The 21,295-nt window shown below is 44.4% G+C and overlaps 2 protein-coding genes across 2 annotated transcripts in view; one reads left to right on the forward strand and one right to left on the reverse strand.

The window, feature by feature from the left end:
• Positions 1-8,212, forward strand: part of LOC144937855 (uncharacterized protein C05D11.1-like) — a 40,717-nt gene extending 32,505 nt beyond the window's left edge. Inside the window, exons 20-25 of the mRNA XM_078865376.1 lie at positions 427-607; positions 853-902; positions 1,410-1,503; positions 3,417-3,568; positions 5,937-6,089; positions 6,749-8,212. Coding sequence (XP_078721502.1) covers positions 427-607; positions 853-902; positions 1,410-1,503; positions 3,417-3,568; positions 5,937-6,089; positions 6,749-6,800 — 682 coding nt within the window. The 3' untranslated portion in view covers positions 6,801-8,212. The remainder of the gene's footprint in view (positions 1-426; positions 608-852; positions 903-1,409; positions 1,504-3,416; positions 3,569-5,936; positions 6,090-6,748) is intronic.
• Positions 8,213-8,457: 245 nt separating this feature from the next.
• Positions 8,458-21,295, reverse strand: LOC144937740 (V-type proton ATPase subunit G 2-like). Its single transcript, XM_078865180.1, has 3 exons — positions 20,994-21,295; positions 9,389-9,489; positions 8,458-8,971 (listed from the first exon to the last, which is right to left on the reverse strand). Exons 1-3 carry the CDS (start codon positions 21,073-21,075, stop codon positions 8,804-8,806), a joined length of 351 nt encoding a protein of 116 aa, XP_078721306.1. The 5' UTR covers positions 21,076-21,295; the 3' UTR covers positions 8,458-8,803.

Consider the following 21,295-nt stretch of genomic DNA (forward strand, 5'->3'; position numbering starts at 1 on the left):
TATCCGTAGCTATCTTGAATTCAATTCAAAGAATAGTTTCGTCTCATTTTCATCATGTCATTCATATTTTTTCTCTATTTTTCAGCCTCATACAATTTGGTTCTCTCCTTTCGTCTAAACGTAACATGATTTACATTTAACTTAAATTAATCGTAAGTGACTAATATTCGCACATACATTTCGATACGTAATATTAGCCAACAAATCGATTTAAATTGACAAATCAGTGCACCGTCGCATAGCTGCTATCCGCGCAGCTGCCGTTAATACTTTCAGGGTTGGCGATGGGACCAACCTAGAATCTGTCGCGCTCTTTGTTTAGGTATCCCACGCCTAATGCAGCATCGGACACTGTGATGATGGTTTGGCTGTGTGGGCATTGGGAATTGAACATGCAGCGTCGTGCTCTGTGTGTGTGTCACGCAGCCTACTGGAAATGACGCAGGGTCACGAGCACCTTCTGCCAATGGGAGTGACCGGGATTCTCATCGGAGTGGGATCCGTGGAGTCCAGCTATGTTATGGAGTCCGTTCCATGCATTACCGACTACACCCACCCAGACCTGCCAGCAATTATGGTGTTTATAGAATACCTTACCGCTCTGGAGGTGAGAGACAAGTAGCCCATGTGTTATATGTACGTGCGGCACCACACATCGCCTTAATTATCTGTTTAGCTGTAATCATGTTGTCACACATGCTGCTATTTATAGGTTAGATGTTTAAATTCCAATTACTGTGTAATGGACAAAATCACAAGTAAGTTTAAAAAAAACGAAGTTTGCTTCTTTCTTTAAAGGCTGTGAAATGAAGTTGTGAATTGTTTTCTAATTCTCATTGCGTGACTGTGCAGGGCCCCATGTGGAGGCAATTGAGAGGGCTCGGTCTAGCATACCACTACAGGTGACAAACACACTTTTTTTATATATATTTCTATTTTGAAAGTATCATTACTAGAACAGTGGGAGGCGAGCCCGAGTGTTCCACAAAATGTTTACACGGAATTTGCAGAAAAGTGCGTGATGTGAATCCGTGCGTGTGCACGTCTGTGCATGTGTGTGTGTGTATAGCTTGTGAAGAACAGTAGTGTGTGTAGTGTGTGTAGTGTTTAGCACATTGCGCTGCAGACCTGGCAAGCCGAGTTTCATTCCTGCTCACGTCTAACATCGATGTAAAATACCTGAAATGCTCCTGAGCCTCCTCTATGTCAACTCAGGCTTAAATAAATACTTGGTGCAGTGTCAATACAGCAGCACTGGGCGGCCAGGCATGGTGGTAGCCACGCCAGCCTCTCGTATGCCATTCCAGCTTTCATAGGCGTTCGCTAACAGGGCTTGCCCCAACACACTGTTAAGGCTGTACGGTGGATCTTTGTCTTTGTGCCTACCGCTGTGTTTGTGGTCCGTGCAGCATGCGTGCCGTACCCAGCCAGGGCCTCCTCTTCTTCTCGCTGTACAAGTCGAGCCACCCAGTCAGCGCTTATAAGCACGCCAAGGATATCCTGGTGAGAGCTCTGCAATATAAATTCGCCTGTCCGTTTTTTTTTTACAATTGTTTGTCTTTTTCTCCAATTGTGCTGTCGTTGTCACACAATGACACGTGACATTTCAATTGTGCTATCCGTGCAATGTCACGAGACCAAGGGTCCAAGAGGATAACTCCAAAAGCGGTGCCACCTGTGAACAGAAACGGCCCGTGGAAGGAGATATCACTGAACTATTTGCCGAGGTCCCTTCAAGTGGCCTCTGGTCCACACTGCAGTGAGTGGCACACTTTGCCACGTGCCCTGATACAGAGTAATGTTCATCACAACGACTAACGATCAGAGCTGGAATTTAGCCAAATTACGTCAAGAACCAAATTTAATAGGATGTTTGTTTTTTGTGCGCAGTCATTGGTTAAGAGGTTTAGACGATCACATTTGAGAACCCGGTTTAAGCACAAACAGCTGCTCGGATTCCAACCCAGAATCTCAGCGGTGCAAGCTCAGCGCTCTGTCCTCGGAGCAACTCGGCCACCTTGCGTATTGATTTAGACTCGTAACGCACGTTCGCTCAAGTACAAGTAACCTTTAAGAAGAATTGTCAACGCTTCCCCACTTCTCCAAGCCTGCACATGTTGCATGAATCGTTTGCTGCCCTGGCCACCGTTCTGCTTCTTGTCGGAACTTTGTGGCCGCGTTGTTGTGAATGTTATGCCATAGCGCATTGGGGTTCCTCAATTTGTAATTAATTTTGCATATCTGCCGACTTAAGTTATAATTGTCATAGACAACCTGAATCTTCTATTGTACAATGTCATTTCTACTCGTATAGCCACTGAGTGTAACAGCATGTCCCGACTAAATGTGTAAGTTTGATTTAAACAAAAAATGTTTGTCGTTTTATAACCATTGTATGTTGTGGATCCTCATGCTAGTATCACAAGAATCAAACTGTAATAAGCTAACTATGCATTGCTTATAATTGTATGTGTTATATTTATATATGCCATGTAACGAATGGACAGATAGTCCAGCTTAATATGTACGTTTGTTCAATTTAAATATGGTGGGCGGGCATGAAATTAGAGAAATAATATACAGCCCTTTGTAAATCCAGTGTTGGTTGAACACCTGCCCACAGTATTTGTGGCGAGGAAGGGTTGTTCGTTCCATAAGGGTTATTTGATCATACTTCACGCTGGCCTGTGCGGCCTGGTGAAGGGTGAGCCCAGGACCAGTTCAGATGTCATTCACCGTTTAGCGATCGCCATGGTCAGGAATAGAACGCAGGTTTGCCGGGTTCGTAGCGTAATGTGATAACCACAGCGCTACCACCCACCCGTGCCTTGAGGTTCAATCGCCAACAAAAACTGTTAGGGAAATTGAGCGACTGTGGCCAGGAGGTGGAGCAGTCATCACATTGTTGGCAAGCTCACCAAGCCTAAGCGCTCTTTTCTGCGCTATCAGGGGTATCCAGTATCCTTCTCATTTACAAATAGCAGAGTGCAGGGAATTGCTTAAATTTTTTATTTCAAAAGAAATTCAAAGCAAATCATATTCCATGGGATTGCCGCCATCTTAAAGCGGTTGGCAAGTGCAACTGCTTCTGAACTAAATGTCAGTAATATGAATTTTGCTTCTTCCTCGGCCATTCAAATGCTAATGTTAAATGCTAATAACTATAGCCGCTGCAAACTTTTTTTTTTACTCTTCGAGGCCTAGTGTTGTTTCACCGGAGTGTGACGACAAACCGTAGCACACGACCTGCTCAAATAAAACTTTACACCTGCCGCAAAAACCCTCGCACACTCGAATCCCACCGAACGACACGCGCCTTAGATTGCGGGCTGGTAGAACGCGCGCGTGCGGACCACGCGGCCTGATTTTGTTTAACTCCCCGAGGCTGCGTGTCCCCGTGTGCGTCTCGCCGTCAGGATGAGTTTGTGTTGGGTGCTACTCCCTGGGACCCTGTGATATTGGAGTCGTCCATCTCGAGTGTCATTTTCGAGATCATCGAGCGCGAGACGACCGTCTCCGAGGCCTCCCTGCAGTCCCTCATGTCCAGCTTCCGCAAAATGGACAACAAGTACGTGACTTCACGTGGTGTCAAAGCGCGCCGCGGGGTTTTTTTTTTCTGTCCGTGTTAGCAAATTTTGGAAACTGCGCGCGTGTAATGATTCGCACCACACCCTGCCACCCCATCTTCCTCCCCCCCCCAGCACAGCTGACAATTCTAGTCATGATTTAGGGTCTTGATTCAACTCTTTTTTTTTTTCACTTTTACCATCTCGTTGGTATTGTCTTTTTTTACTTGTACGGTTTTGTTTGCTCCCATTAGCCTACGTGTAAGTTCAGCATTCCAGTTACATATTATCGGCAGTCATGACTTATCCACTGCTGGATGAAGGCGTCCTTAAGTCATCGCCTTCCCTCATAGTCTCACAATGTCATAATCCATCGAGCTTCTGTGCTCCATCTCCTCGGTGTTTCCTCCTTTGGCTACCAATTTCATCGTTAGTCTCAAACAGCCGTTATCATCCCTTCTCGTGATCTGTGCTGCCCAAGACCAGTTTAACCGTCAATATGTACTCAAACCTGCTTATGTTCTCTGATTTATGTGCTCCACTTGATGTCTCTCAACCCAAGTTCAAGCGGCACCAACCCTTGCTTGTTTGCACGTGTTTGTCAGCTTTTGCCATATGGCCACATCACGTAACCCAAAACCAAATAATTGTTCATTGTCTTTGCTATGAAAAACCTACATTTATAACGGTTTTTTTCTATTTCCTTTGCCAGTGTTTATGTTTCCGATTTCATGTCTCATAGCCGATAATATTCCCTGGTTAAATACTTTCTTCTCTGGATGCATTGCGGTGTTGCTTTTCATTGTCAACGTTTCCCAAAAGCACCCCAACCTGCTCTCGCCCCCACCTCTTTATGCCATCACTTTGATCCTGGTCTGCCTTCAATAATCGCCTTCAGTGGTTCAATAGTTTGATCTGCTTTACAGTTAAGCCCCCACCCCCCTGCCCCAGTTATATAACACGCCTGTTGTACGTGACTTTTGGTTCCTAAAATTTGTCTTCGTGTTCAACTTTGTAGATTGCTGTATCTAGTTCTTCAGTCATTTCCCCTAATGCAATGATTCTGGGGAGATAAAAGCGTAAACCATCACTGGAGAAAATCATGAACTATCCTTTAAATTATTATTACCGTAGTCATCTTCTTGATTCTTTCGGTAAAGTCACGTAGAAAGAAAATAATAAAATAATGAAAGTAAAACATAATAAAATAATTCTCACGACGTTTCGGCCACAACGCAAGCAGCCGTCCTCAGGTGAAGAACAGGTCTGTCGAGAAGACAGAGAACCAAGAAGATGAATCCCTGCAGTCATGAAAGCTTTAAATCGAAAATTACTGTAGTCGTTGTAACCAGCAGTGGCAAATATTTGCATGTAATTTATAGAAATCCTATCGAAATGTTTTTTTAAGAACCATCATTGCGTACATGTATCGTGGGCATAAGAATCGATATTAAGCGATGCATTGATGCGTGCCTAAATGGGAATTCATGGCCACTAATTGTATGCTCGCAATTAAACGTTCATTTCGTTTACGCTCGTTGAGATGTTTATTCAATTGATGTTTGATGTGTAATCTCTTTAAGAAGCTAAATATACTTTTTTTTCAAATCATGAAGATCGCGATGGCTTGATAATGCGCGTGCGGGCAAGGGGTCTGCCCACCGCAAGTTTGGCATCGTGCCCAAAGATCCAGCGTTCGTTCTGAGTCGTCGCCTGAGTCGTACCCTGGCAATCGAGATGACCTTTAAATAATTTTGGGAACCTACCCATAGTTTGCCATATATTGCGCATAAGCAAACACGACTTGCCTTAAGTGAAATAAAATAAAAAATTCCAGTGAAAATGTGAGATAATGCAGAACGAAAAGTGCGCAGCTGATGTCTGGTAATAATGTGACATGTGGCTCGCATTGTTATTCACCTCGTGCATTATGCAGTCTGCTCGACGGAGATATGTAAATTCGAAGCATAATTACACAATGGGGGGAAAAAAGAGTGACGACGTTTTAAAAAAAAAAAGTACGGTACCTTGAAATGACCAGCACACAGGGTAGGTTACTATATTTGTAACTAAATCTCCGTGGCACAGCGGTGCAACTGCACCAGGGTCCACTTTCCAGAGGGTCACGGGCAATGGGCTACGAAGAGAGGGGTCCAAATTGGACGGTGATCCCCTCATTTCATTTCTTCCACCACAGCCCACGCCAACCCACGTAGTTTTTTGCGGTTGTGCTCTACTGAATAGGCCTCCGATGTTTTTTTTTTGAGCCGTATCGCGTGCTGTTCGCCACGAAGTCCGACGTTTCGCACCGCGCGCCCGGGAGCTTTCTTCGGGAAATGTGATTTTCCCCGCCGTGGTTCTCGCCGCCAGGACGCTGCTGGGGAAGGTGGCGCGCGTGACGGCGGAGGATTTGCGGCGCGTTGGCCGCGAGTATTTCACGCGGCTGTTCGACCCGGCTCACTCGCGGTGCGCCGTGGTGTGCAGCCCAGCCAAGGTCGAAGAGATCAGCCAGGGCTTCAGAGGGTGAGTGCTGGGGCACACCGCTAATGCGTTGAGGAGGAAACTGGGCGCGCGTTCGGGCCGCGCTGCGTTCATTCTAAATACGCTCTTGGTTGTGGCGCGCATTCGAATAAATTAGGTGCGTGGAATGGTTTTGTGTTGCTCTTCGAGATGATGTTGTGTGTGATGACACGTGACACGATGTGCCGTTGTGTAATGTGTGACATTCCCGGCAGTGAACGAGGGAGTACGCGGTGTGGTGGTGGATGCACTGCGCTAATGAACCCAGCCACCAGCTTCATAATATCACTTGCGAGTGATTTCCAAACTTATCCTGGGCCTCCCCTAGGTCTACCCAGCTGTAAATGATTACCTGGTGCATTGTGTTAACATCAGCACTGGAGAGACAAAGGTGGCTGGGGCATGGTTTTAGACACACTCCAACCTCTGGTGTGTTGTGCCGGCATTCATAGGCACTCGCCAACAGTACTTTTCCCAACAGCTTGTATAGGATATACAGGCTATCCTTGGCTTACATTAGTTTTATTTCTTATTTTTGTTCATGCATGATTTGACATTTGCATTACAGCTATAGGTTACTTGTCGTTTTATACTTGGTGAATTTTTTTTTACATTGCCTCCTGTAGTTTATTGTCCGTATGATTGTTTTCTTCCCCCCACAGGCTGGGGAGAGAGCTGACAATCTGGTCATCTCTGGAAGACAACTTCCCTTGAGTGAATACATGAAAATATGTTCGTGATAAACAATACGGTAAAATCTTGATTTGAAACCGAAGAATATGATATTTTCACAGTTAAAAATGTTTTTCTGAACAATGACATTTTTGATTAAAATGGGCGCATGGATTTAGCTGGGGAAAATGGCACAATAAAAAAAAAGGTTAAAAAAATTCAAGTTTCAGTGTTACAATCTACCCTTGTTGGCATTGGATATTTTAGGAATGAGAAAAAAAAAATTCCAAAAACAAATTCAACCATCATCGACGTAACTAAATTTATATTGTCATGATGTGACCAAACAATATCTTCACCAAGGGTGACCCAGGGAAATCTGCAATAAAAGGGACCGTTAATTCGGTTTGTTGAAGTTCTTCTTAAAGTCGTGCATCATAACGATGACACCATTTGCAATTATTTGACAGGGTCAGTAATGTCCACCGTGCGACAGTCCCCACACTCTTGGCGAACATGCCTTGCAATGTTATCCGAGGGGGTTTAATGGGTCCTACTCCCCTGATATTTAAGGAGTTTCGATTTAAAGCTTTCGTGACTGCAGGGATTCATATTCTTGGTTCTTTCGGGTGTGATGATTGCTTGTGTTGCAATCAAAACGTCGTGAGAATTTTATTGTTTTTTTTATTTCCCTTCTACTTGACTTTACCGAAAGAACCAAGAATATTTAAGGAGTTATCAAGGTGTAAGTTACTAAGTCGGTGTGCGGTCTCCGGCATTTACTCTTGAACTTGTGGAGTTGTACCGTTAACCGGATTACCCTTGTCTTATAATTAGCATTCAAAAAAAGAACTTAATCTTGACAACATGAAAAGTGTTACGCATTTTCCCTTGGCAATTTTGTGGAAAGTTATTGTCTATTGGTCATAGACTTGACATTTAATTTGGCGATTACAAATTTAACGTTATCAAGGAATATATTACTGACGTAACTACCCTTAGGTTTTTTTTTTCAAATTATAAATGAGTCAATCTTCTTCAATGAAGGAATTGCATTTTTGATGTAGAAAATGAAGGAGCAATCTTTGCCATCAAAAACACTACCTGTTATTTAATTGGTAACTTATGTTTTAACTATAGATGACCATGGCGCAATATTTAACATCAAATTAATGTTTTTGTCATGAAGTGGTCGATATGATTAACTGTGGCCTAAATTTCAATTGTGCACCTTCAGTCTTAATTTTTCAAAATGCCAACTGAATTGAAACTAATTTTTCCATTTTTGGTATGAACGGTTTTTGATACCACATGCATTAATCCATCTCCATGTTATAGTCATCGATTTAACTTCAGCTGCTGTGATTCATTCTCTGGCATGTTTTATTGTTTTGTTAAAAACGTTCTTCTGTTGTTTGTCATTGATACATTTATGCATGTACCCAGTTGCCTAATAAACATCGAAAGAAAATCTTTTGTGTATTTTTGTTTGTTTTGCGATTGGGATATTCAGGGGTAATTAATGCAATGAGATGTCCTATAATAATGGCTGTGCTATTACGCTTCTTCAGAGTATTAGGAAAGGTAAAAAAAAGGCTACTTTTGGGAAGCCATGGCATTCATATTCACAATCGTGGTTTGGTTATGCTTAATGTAATACATAATATGAAAAAAGATGTTTGGAATACGTGGACATTTGTTTAATTACGACGCTTTATCAACCACCACACGCATTTATACAATAATTCACACAAATCATCACCTGGATTTATCCAACACCAGTAATTTTAAATTAAATATAAATTACACAACCAGGTTCTTATGGTATAGGTGTATGTGCATATCTCTTAATGATAGTGTTATCAAGTTATTTGAAGAAGAAATATAACTTAGTTAAATTTTTTAACAAGCTATACTTAAATAGGTTATCTGCTTTGACGCTATTAGCTGGGTTGGTGTTTACGCGCTGCGTGCGATGGTCGAGCTGAATTTCCTGCAACGATTCTGCACGGTTCCATCTTGCCCCGTGAGTCGCATGCCGTGGCTCAGCTGTGATAATTCTGGTGTATCTCGGGCTTGATGTCGCTGATGATGGCGAGCAGCTGCTTTAGAACCATCTCCTTGTTGGTCTGGTAGTTCCCGCGCACGGTTTGGATGCGGGTCCGCGTGTCCTCATCGATCTTGGTCGACATGTTACCTTGCGAACCCATTATCTGCAAGCGGAAGGGGAGAACACCCTCGATCAGGACGTCTCGCCACTTCGACCTGACGCTATGATTGCGAGTGTCATGTACAGCCGTATCCAGCGGCGTTGTAACTTGACGTGCGTTATCTTGGGCGCACGGGGAGTGTTCGTGCATCACTTTGTCCCAGAGGGGATGCGATGCTCGATTGAGCTATTTTTCCTACATTCCATAACGCGCGAGCATCATCAAAACCAACATGTTGTGCTCACTCCATTGCCATTACTGCATTTTCAAGCGCTGACGAAAGTGCTGAAGCTGCCATGAAATGGCAATTTGAGTTACGTCAGAAATTTTGCAAGGGTGGAAAAAAAACCTAATGGGTAACAATAATGCGGGCCATTACATTTAAACATCTGCCCAAGCCACGCGGTTCAGGATACTTACGGAGTCCTGTTTCTTGCGGAATTCGTTCTCGCGCTGGAGTCGGTACTGATCGATCTCTGCCTGAGCCTCCTCCTTGGCTTGTTTTAGACGGCGTGTCTTGCCTGCATGGCCAAGCAAAGTAAGAAATGTGTCATCGCCACGAAATGTGGGGGGGCGGGGGGGGAAGTTTGTGTCTGCAGTGCGCACTTCCCCAAAGGGGCACTGAAAGGATCCAGGCGGGGCACGGGCATAAATGGGTAAAATACATTCACATTACAAATTACTCGAGTCAATGTAACAACATTTTGTTGTGGTATTGCATTGGCAGTGGTGCACAAGCACGAATGACACAAATTCTACATTCAATATTTCTGCCCTTAACGGGAAATTAATATGGATTTTGATGACTTTTTCGGGCAATGGTCCTTTTTCAGAGCAGAGGACAATTGGCCGATTTGTCATCTATCATAGATGTTTTTTTTTACATTTAGAGAAGTGTTATTGACGATTTAATTTCCAATTATCGTTAACTATGTATCGTGTAATTCGAATATAGATGGCGCATTAATTTGTGGTGTATAATTAGATACGGATTACAAATTAACGTCGTGAAATTGCACGTTTCAATTAAGGGAAGTGTCGAAACCCACTGTCTGAAACTCCGTCTGTGGCAGCAAAGTCCACTGTTGTACTGTACTCTAATACTCGCGACTGATGTTAGCCGTGGCCGGGGAGCTCTCTTAGAGGATCCTGGATTCATGGCACAGGGTCACCCACCGATTCTGCAATCCTTTAACGTTACGGTGCAATGAACTACAGAATTACCATGGTCGCTAACTCGGGTACAATTCCACATTGAAGTGAATGATTTACACTTGTGCATTCTGTTGCGAGATAATATTACGTGACGGGCCATATCGTTTCCAGTGTGAGAGGAGGGCAGTCATACATGGGTGCATGGACTTGAGTGCAAATGTAACATTTTAGCCACACAATGAGAAAAACAATTAAGTGCATAACTCAATACTGCATAATTACTGGTAGGAACCTCCTGGTGACACCAGCCCACAGGGGAATATTGTGTCCGTCCGTCGTGCAGGTAGGGGCTGGGTGGGGAGGGAGGGACTGGGTGAGGAGGGGAGGATGGGGAGGGGCTGGGTGGGGAGGGTGAGGAGGGGCTGGGTGGGGAAGGTGGGGCTGGGTGGGGAGGGTGGGGCTGGTCACCCCGTGGTGCCCTCATAAAACTCAACGTTTAACCTACTCACGCCGGCTTGTGCCCGTCCTCACAGTCGGCCATATTTGCGGAATACACCACGCCGCCGTTGACCCTGGCCATTGACCGAGCAACCCAACATTCCACCAGCTCCCTCCGCAGGAGTGTGTTGCAACAACAGGGGTGGAACGGTGACCCAGTGGTCAGCACACTGCGTTACGAACCTGGTCGCCTGAGTTCTATTCCCGGGCACGGCTAACATCAGCGGCAAAGTGATCATCTGAACCTGTCCTCGGGGCATTATTTCGCCAATCCGCGCTGCTGCTCACAGTGGTGAAGTATGGTCAAAACCCCCCGCTATGACTGACATGGCATGGGAATGCCTTCATCCCAAGTGGACTGGCAAAGGAATGCACATCGTCACGTAACATCGAACCGACCGTGCACCGTCTTGCTGTGTTAAAGTATATTTCACTAATAGGGGCACCTATTTTCCTCTAAATGACTGGGTCAAACATATGTCGAAAATCTACACGGATAACGTAATAATACATTAAACATTTTAACACGTATCGTTTCGCATTAAAAAAAATGCATTAGCAGTATATGGCGAATTAATAACAGGCATGTTAACATGTAATTAAATGTACACAAGCTGGGCATTGAATGTCGGCCAATTTATATTTCGTAAAGTTCGACAATTTTAATAAACAGAACCTGTCTAATTTTCTGTAAATTTACAGAAGCAAATGTGTTGCTAATGGGAATGTTTTCATTAACCTTTTTTCCTGAAACCCTAAATCTAAACATGTATTTACCCACGAGAGAGATCCTCTTGCAAACGAAAATTAAACATATATGACTTTTTTGTTAATTATATATGATGTAATGTATAATTAAGTCTACGAAGTAACACTTCATTAGTAGAGGATTGATATCTCGATCAGCCCACTCTTATATCGCCTTTCGACATTTTCAGAAACTGTGCGACTGTGCGATGCAATTCGACACTGCTTATAGATGATGATAGGCAACAGGAGAACAATGTTTCGATTTAAAGCTTTCTTGACTGCAGGGATTCATATTCTTGGTTCTTTCGGTAAAGTCGCGTAGAAGGGAAATGATGAAACAATTAAAATAAAAAAAATTCTTATTATTTTATTTTATTATTGCTCTTCTACGTGACTTTACCGAAAGAACCAATAATATGATAACAATCTTCCCGGAAAAGAAACAGACAGTAAAATATAGTGGTCGAACCTGAGAGTGTAACATCGTGCACGCGAGCTTCACGCGTGTGTTTAATTAACATGGTAATCGATACATTCAGAATCTGAATATTTATTTCGACTGGAGGTGGAATCCGATGAGCTATGAAGTTCTTTTTTTTCTTCACAGATGTCGAGTCGGGGCGGGTCAGCGTGTTACATCAACAAGCAGTACAAAAACAACTGTATACAAGTGCAAAATAGCGAAAAAGGTAAGCAAACCGCTCAAGTAAACCATAAAAATATAACCTGGAAGTACGAAAAGGACGGTACATTACGTCCTGCCGATTTGTCAACACCAAATGCAAGCGTGGGCAAAGCAGCAAACCAATACCGCAGTCCGAGACCACGCGGCATTCAACATTGGTGATTGTAGCCTGCTCGGAGACGAGGGTGAGCTCGTGCATCCACTACCCCGAAAGATCCACGCACGACGATGAGACGAAATTAACCACTCTCGTCTGAATGGAAACGCAAACTAAGATTATTTATCGATTTAAAGCTTTCGTGACTGCAGCGATTCATCTTCTTGGTTCTTTCGGTAAAGTCACGTAGAAGGGAAATAATAAAATAATAAGAATAAAACATAATAAAATAATGCTCACGACGTTTCGACCACAACGCAAGAATCTGTCCTCAGGTGAAGAACAGGTCTGTCGGAAAGACCTGTTCAGACGCTGTCTTTCTGACAGACCTGTTCTTCACCTGAGGACGGCTTCTTGCGTTGTGGCCGAAACGTCGTGAGCATTATTTTATTATGTTTCATTTTTATTATTTTATTATTTCCCTTCTACGTGACATTACCGAAAGAACCAAGAAGATAAGATTATTTAGTGAGCGTTATTCGACGTTGCAGTGCCACCACGAAGGAAGTACTGAATATTACACATTTACCGAGTTCCCTGATTGGCTGATCTGATATATATGTGTACCATCTCAAATGTTGCCTGTTGTATATATATATTTCCTTATGGGGGTAGTGATGTTGACCAATGTGTCGACCTTTTTACGTTTGTTATTTCTGCTTCTCTACCTCTGCCAACGCAGCAGCATCGTTAAATACGTTGATATTGCTGGGTTCAGAGAAATCGCACACCACTTACACCACCATTTCATAACTACTGACTTCTTCAGTAGACTAGGCAATGAAAACGATTAAATAAAATCCACGCACTCCGACTCGACTGGAATTCCCCACGTTTGTCGTCCACTCGAATAATTAATGTCGTCAAAATTGGCACTGCTATTGTGCCAAAATCCATAGCCCATCTCATTACAAAGACAAATGATCCCCCATAGCCTTAACAGACTGTAGGGGCAAGTGCAATTAGCGAGCAACCAATGAGGGCCGACACGGCACACGAGGCGGTGGGTGGCCAGCACCACGCCCGGCCGCCTTTGTCTCTCTAGTCGCGATTTTTACACATCGCACCAGCTACTCATTTGAGTCCGAGTCGACCTAGAGGAGACCTCAGGACCGATTAAGATAATCGTCACTGGTGTTGGTGGCCGTGAGCGGGACTCAAACTCATGTCGCCGGGTTCGTACCGCTGCACTACTTGCCCCACCAGTTTAAAACAACGACACTTACACTCACATACTCCAGCCTTGTTGTTGTTTTAAACCAAGTACCTGTATAAAGGAAGCCAGTGGGTTTTTGTCTTTTTGTGGCTGGAGGCTCATGGCCGTTTATATAGTCGTGAATCAGCAAATCCTGCGTTGAAAGAGCACGTGTTTCTTTAATTATGGTCCACGTGAGAATATAACCTGACCGAACGAAAGAAAAATACTCGAGTAACACATTTTTAAATGTCTTGAGTGGTCAGTGTTGGGAAACAAGGATAGGATTCGTGTTAGTAGCAAGGTTCGTGTTAATCGCATGGTTTGTGTTTATGCTTCGGATAGTACGTGATGGGGTTAGACATGGGGTAGGGTTGTGGTTTCGGTGTTAAAGGAATTATCAAAAAGAGCATCAGGTTTAGCGTTGCGTGGAAATCTCACATCCTTGTGCAATTCCCATCCGGACGAGGAAATGCAACTTGAACAAAGGCGACAACAAAAACGCACTCCGAGTAGGAAGTGCGAGAACCACCACGCGAGCTCGTGTTGGGGAAGACGCGTAGAAGTATAGCAATGTTCGTAGAAAAGCAGAGCCGTACTAGGGCATGGCGGAATGATGGGTGACCGCCCCGGGCCCCGCGCTTTGGGGGGGGGGGCGCGCGTTACGACGTCACGGTGTCAGATGTAATACTCCCAGTTTAGTTTGCAGGCGGCGGTGGGGGGGGGCACCCCGCCCCCTCCTCCGCTGCCCCCACCTCCCCACACCCCCAACTGTGGACAGCTCCGGTCGCAAGGTTGGTGGCGTTATGGGTCGAGATCTGTGTTATTCTTCTTGGTAATAAAATAATAAAAAAAAACACTAAAAATATTTTATTATGTTTTATTTTTATTATTTTTATAATAAAAGAATACAAATAAAACATAATAAAATATTTGTATTATGTTGAATTTTTATTCTTTTATTATTTCCCTTCTATATATTTTTTATCATGTTTTATTTTTATTATTTTATTACTTCCCTTCTACGTGACTTTACCGAAAGAACCAAGAAGATGAATCCCTGCAGTCACGAAAGCTTGAAATCGAAATCTTTGTTATTGATAGGCTTAGGCTTGTCGGCAAGCAAAGTGGTTCAGATCGGCGTAGGATTTGGTTCTTGGATTTAGCTAGGAATTGTCATTGATGATTAGGGGATAGCGCTTAACGTTCACGTCGGATGTTCGGCGCACAGCAACTTGATTAGATTAATAGCGAAAGCTGGATGCAATCACCTCGTTATTCTGGGTTCATGGAATTAAAAAAACGTGACAAAACCAAAAAAACATTTAATATAAAGTATGAACATCACCAGGTAGAAGTTTTCAAGGCCAAACCTGTGAGCCGTATCTCATCAGCCGTTGCTGTGCTTGGAGCGAGTGGATCATAGGTTCTGAGTAGTGCCGTCAAAATCAGCTCATTTTCCGTTCCTGGGTCGATAAAATTAACCACCACTTTGTGGCAAGTCAACATCATTGGTGCTGAGGACACACTGTCCCCGTCGTGGGAATGTGGAATGTCTCCTTCCTGTCTGCCTGGGGTCCTCAAGGAAGACTACCACGAGCCAATGGCCCTTTGAGTAAAGGGGTTTTTGGCTAAATATAAAACCACGTTTGTGTAAAAAAACAAAAGTGCATATCTTGCAATGTCTTGCTCATGCCACTGCTGACTGAAGGTCCACCACTAGGCAGAGCTCTGGAGAGCTCGTCTTAGAAAGCATATGGGCCTAAATTTCGATTTAAAGCTTTCGTGACTGCAGGGATTCATCTTCTTGGTTCTTTCGGTAAAGTCACGTAGAAGGGAAATAATAAAATAATAAAAATCAAACATAATAAAATAATTCTCACGACGTTTCGGCCACAACGCAAACAGCCGTCCTCAGGTGAAGAACAGACATGTTCTTAATTTATTATGTTTTATTTTTTATCATTTTATTATTTCCCTTCTACGTGACTTTACCGAAAGAACCAAGAAGACATATTGGCCTCCTTTTCCACACTGGCCTAGACGTCCCAAAGAGGTGGGAGTTCGCCGTTCTTCGCCCCGCCAATACGCGACTCGGCGGTCGACAGCAGTGCAGACAGCCTGATTATTGTGCGGTTTAAACACAAGCCTTGCCCATTCCTTAAAATGCCGCGCCGGCAGATGGAACCGGCGCACCCTGGATAACGATCCCAATGTTGCTCATCAACAGCCATTGTCAACGCACGTCGTCTCTCGCCAAGGAGCACAAAGCAGCACGCCAACTCCGGTCAGCATCGTCGCAGCGGGAGGGCTTTTTGGCTGACCATCGAACAAAGACGGCGGCCACCGCGTCGCGCGCTTTCAGATGCGCTTCTGCGGCCGTCTGGAACGCTCTTCTTTATCGACATTAGGAATCCACTGGGAGCTGTGATGCACTTTTAAGTCATCATCTCGAATGAAAACTCTTTTCTTTAGAACTGATTTTTTTGTGCTGTTTAATTTGTTGTCCTTCCTCTGCACCTCCGGGTAACACGGTTGACTACGTTGACGACTAGGAGCTTGTTTGTGTCGAGTCTAGAAATGAAACATTCGGACGGGCCGTAGTTTATTTATTTATTGTTACATTTCTGCCCGAAGCCGGATAAGTGCGTGGTGGGGGAGGGGGGGCTGTGTGCGTCCTTGTGAGTGACCGGGAACCAACAAAACGCCCGGTTCGACCAAACCACAAACCACCCGACTCCGGCTCATGGTTTGGGGGGTGGCTTACCCACGCCGGCGCGATCTGGCGAGCTCACTAGCTTTTGTTTTGTTTTGCAAACACAACTAAAACAAACATACGTACAAGCGTCAAGGAACAGATGGGCGCTGGCCCGATTGCTTACAATCCCCGTCCCAAGGACAAACTTAAGGGCACATGACAGATATAATAGATAAACTATGTATGTATAAAGGTGCAGTCCCTGCAAGTGCTTGCTCACGCCACTGCTCGCGGAAATGTCTCCAACTAAAGGCACCTCTGGAGAGCCCCTTCTCAAAGGGCGTTTGGCCTTCGCTCCTCCCACGCTGTCACTTATCACATCAATGCCATTCACCTTGATCCAAGGAAAGCCTCACTGAGTCTCAAGACTATTTCAAGGAGCGGTCCTGCCGCATTGGGATACTTGGCCACATTTCATTTAAAACCGAGTGTGATTTCCTCCCTTCGTGCAGAAACAATTATCAGAGGATCACGAGGAGATATCCATCAAAGCATAATCGGGGAAAATAATCTGATTGGCCATATCCAGAGTGCACAGCAGCCTCAGCTGGGCTTGTGGGATTCACAGATCTATACGTGATCCACCAACCATCGTCTCCTAAGAGATGGATAACAGGTGTGCCAACATACACGTGGCTTAATGAAGCACGTATTGTAATAGTACTGCTACAGTACAACTGTGCTTCTATGTGCTATGAAGAAGGGCCATTGCCCGAAACGTCGTCTGTCATATTCGTTCATTTTAAGGCCACGGTGTTATTGACGAATTTTTTTCTGTGTTTTTGTTGTTGTTGTTATATCACAGCACCAGAGTGATCCATTTATAGATACCATTTGAGAAAAATTGTACAGAAAGCAACATATAACTGCAAAGCGTTCGCCACATTCAATCACATGTTGAGGACGAAGTAATACAATCATTTATGAAACTAGTGTGGGGCCTGTAGCATGATGTTCTAAAGGGGCCCTAAAGTAAAATAACCCACAAATATTTAAACACGTAAATTTTTTTACTTTCATAGTAAAGTCATTGTATTTTTTCATTTGCTATACAGCCAGATATAACGACAAATCGCTAACCTTAAACACCCAGTCGTTCATAGAAGTTGAAGGTGGTATAGTACTATAGTAATAGAGCAAGTGCAGAATCACTGAACCGGAATTGATAGCTTGAAAGCATTTAGCGCGGGGCCCTTGAAAGTGCGGGGCCCGTAGCTACTACATATGTAGCTACTTTTGCTACGAGGATAATCCGGTACTGAGTGAGATACGGTATCTATAAGTGGATAACCCTGAACAGTTTTCCACTTGTATATGCATAGCTGTGAATTGCGCACGCATTTTGGAAGTCGTCTGGTAATCAAAATCGTTGAGTAAACATCGCGTTTTTGCTTCAGTGTGCACAAAAAAAACCTTGAACGTTGGACTTTTAATTAATATCAACCAACGCCTGTGAACTATTAATGCACGGTGCCAGTTTTCCGAGTTTGTCATTTGCCCTTGACGGAATCGCAAAGGGCGAGTGGGCGCTTCGAGTTTGGCAAAAGCGAGGCAGTTCACGTCACCGTCTATCCAGTACTGTTTCTGTATCAATATCATTGTCTATCCACTGCTGGATGAATGCTTCCACACACACACGCAACCACCCCGCACCAAGCAGTGCCAATACAGTGCATTTCGACTCGCTCGAGCTGCACATTGACCCCCGCGGATCTCATAGCTACACCCAGATCACTGTCGCGAATAAAGACTGCAAGCGGTAAGAACACCATGACACACAACTATACACTACCATCAGGGCCGGATTATCCTAGCAGCAAAAGTAGCTACATATGCTACGGGCCCCGCACTTTCAGGGGCCCCGCGCTAAATGATTTCAAGCTCTCAATTCCGGTTCAGTGATTCTGCACTTGCTCTATTACTATAGTACTATACCGCCTTCAACTTTTATGAACGACTGGATTTTTAAGGTTAGCGATTTGTCGTATTATCTGGCCGTATAGCAAATGCTAAAAAATTCAATTACTTTACTATGCAAGTTAAACATTTACGTGTTTTCATATTGACGTGTTTTTTTTGTTCAATTTAGGGCCCCTTTATAGCAACATATGCTACAGGCCCCGCACTAGCTCAAACCGGCACTGACTGCCATACACAGACTCTAGCCTCTTCTTGGTTCTTTCGGTAAAGTCACGTGACTTTACCGAAAGAACCAAGAAGATGAATTCCCTGCAGTCACGAAAGCTTTAAATCGAGACTCTAGCCTCTTCAGCAATCGCCTGGTTAGGGGGGGGGGCAAACCTGCTGCCGTTATTTATTTATTAAGGACCACCACCGTCTCGTATTCACATTGCATTGCGACTCTTGACATATTGAGGGGGGGAGGGGGGGTTACCGAATTCCAACAAAAAAGCCTCATTGTTAATTTTCGTTGCTGGGCCTTGTCTTAGACCAACATCTACTTTGGTTCTCAATCGAAAACAAAAAAAATGTTAATACATCGCTTTGATGAAACAAAGTGGGTTGTGTTTTACGTGCTCGTGCTTAATAATTATTTTTTCATCGATATCTTCCCTTCTAAACAAATCTGGCCATGTCTCGCACCCCCCAGAAAGGGGCATCTCGCACCCCCGGTTAAGAAGAACCACTGGCTTAGACGTATTCTCGCATTTATCTCTTCAGTACGATATCCTGAGCATACATCGTACAGGACTAAACGAATACGAGGTGGCCCAAATGTTTTGGGAAGTGTAATTACGAGCGTTGTTGTGCTCGCTTTAACAAAATGAGTACAGGGGGTAGACCCCGGGGCCTCGCAGGGCAGGCTGCTGCTGGCGGGACGACGTCGCTCGGATGGCCTGGGAACGCCTGGGAGTTACCCAGGCAGAGCTAGAGTCTGTGTATAGCAGGGACGTGCGGTCAGGGGAGGCAGGGGAGGCAGAGCCTCACCTGTCATACTCCAATGAAAATAGCTGTTACGAAAAGTAAAAAAAATAATCAAATCAAATAAATATTACGATTTTTCCACTGATCTGTGTTATAAATGTAATTTCTGTACGATTTCAATCATTTTTATAGTCAAATTCGCCAAATTTGCGGAGCTCCGCTGCAAATACAGGAAGAGACGAGAGGTGAGGCAGCGACGAGCTCAGCCTCCCCTCTGATTGCGCAACCCCTCGAGAACTGGATGGAGCGCGGGCAATAAGCGCGTGCCTGTTACTGTCTCAGTATGTCACCAATGTAATGTTTGTAGACCCCTTCATTTCATGTCCTCGCCTTCCATACTCCAGGTAACTTATTTCACGTATTTGTAAAAATATATTTAGGCTCGCTGGTCTCGTCATGAAACTGCAATGAAAAAGCACCAGGGGAGGCAGCTATCACATCTGCCTCACTGAGGGGGGCGTGTCTAACACGCCCCCCTCAGTGAGGACACGCCCCCTCAGTGAGGACACGCCCCCCTCAGTGTGTGAATCTGGCTCTGACCCGAGCCAGTGCCTCCCCAGCCATTGACCTCACCGCACGTCACTGGTGTATAGCAATGTATAGTGTATAATAGTGTAGTGTATAGTAGTGTAGTGTATAGTAGTGCATAGTGTATATTTGTGTATAGTATGTATAGTGTATAGTAGTGTAGTGCATAGTAGTGTAGTGTAGCGTATTGTAGTATATAGTAGTGTAGTGTATAGTAGTGTAGTGTATAGTAGTGCATAGTGTATATTTGTGTATAGAATGTATAGTGTATAGTAGTGTAGTGCATAGTAGTGTAGTGTAGCGTATTGTAGTATATAGTAGTGTAGTGTATAGTAGTGTAGTGTATAGTAGTGCATAGTGTATATTTGTGTATAGAATGTATAGTGTATAGTAGTGTAGTGCATAGTAGTGTAGTGTAGCGTATTGTAGTATATAGTAGTGTAGTGTATAGTAGTGTAGTGTATAGTAGTGTATATTCGTGTATAGTATGTAGAGTGTATAGTAGTGTAGTGCATAGTAGTTTATTGTATAGTATAGTAGTGCAGTGTATAGTAGTGTAGTGTATCATAGTGTAGTGTATAGTGTATAGTAGTGTATAGTAGTGTAGTGTATAGTAGTGTAGTGTATAGTGTATAGCAGTGTAGTGTAGTGCTCGAATCTGTCGCCAGGGAGAGGGAGGTCTGAACCGCCACTACTCAACGCGCTGCCGCCGCGACCCTCACCGGGACAAGCGGACTGAGATACGAACGAACCAAAGTAGCGCTTTGATTCAAGCCAATAGCGGCCATCTGATGCATCACTCAGCCCTGCCATAGTAACGTGGTGTTCCTCCTACCCTGATTAGGTGCCACGTTGTCAGCAGAAGGTATTGCAGTCAATGCCATCGTGCGCCCAGCCTTTACCAAACATCACTTACCAGCGTGGTGAAGTATGGTAAAAAAAAAAATCAGCACTACCCTCATCCAGCAATGTATTGACATCAGGGCTCACGGTTGAGAGTTGTCAGCTATTTAAACATGAGCTCATTGCCATGCAATACCTGTCGAGAAGTATATAACCCAGTCATAGCATACATTAGTGCATCAAGACTTGGATTTTTCAAATCTCCATGACTCTTTTGACCAGGAATTGACTCTGTATAAGTATATGCATACGTGCACGCCACACTGAATATTGCGAGAAGACCCGCGTCTACCAAAACGCAGCATAACTTATAGACCACCCATAGCCAGATTAACGTATACGAGCGACGTGTGCAAGATGCACAGACGGATACATAACCACGTGAGCATCGCATGACAACAACAACAACAAGAAAAACGCGTGTCGGTGCCACGCGGAGTGGCGACTTACGTTTCCTCGCCTCTGACACCTTTTCAGAAGCTCGCTTCTCAGCCTGGAGGAGCTGCTGAATCCCCTGGGACTGGCTCGTCATGATGGACTCGAAACCAAACCAGAGACGCACCGCGAACGTCAAAGACGGTGCAGACAAGCGGACGGCGTTGAGACGGACGGACCGTGTGGGACACGCGTGTCTGTCGGCAGGGCAGGGCTTCGATTGAACCTGTGTCTGCAGCTCACGCGTGGTCTAGTCCCACCCCACAGGGGCGCAGGACACGCCCCTACCGTTTGCTCTACCTGCTGGGACAGGTATG

Source organism: Lampetra fluviatilis, chromosome 20, assembly GCF_964198595.1.
Source record: "Lampetra fluviatilis chromosome 20, kcLamFluv1.1, whole genome shotgun sequence".
Taxonomy (NCBI): domain Eukaryota; kingdom Metazoa; phylum Chordata; class Hyperoartia; order Petromyzontiformes; family Petromyzontidae; genus Lampetra; species Lampetra fluviatilis.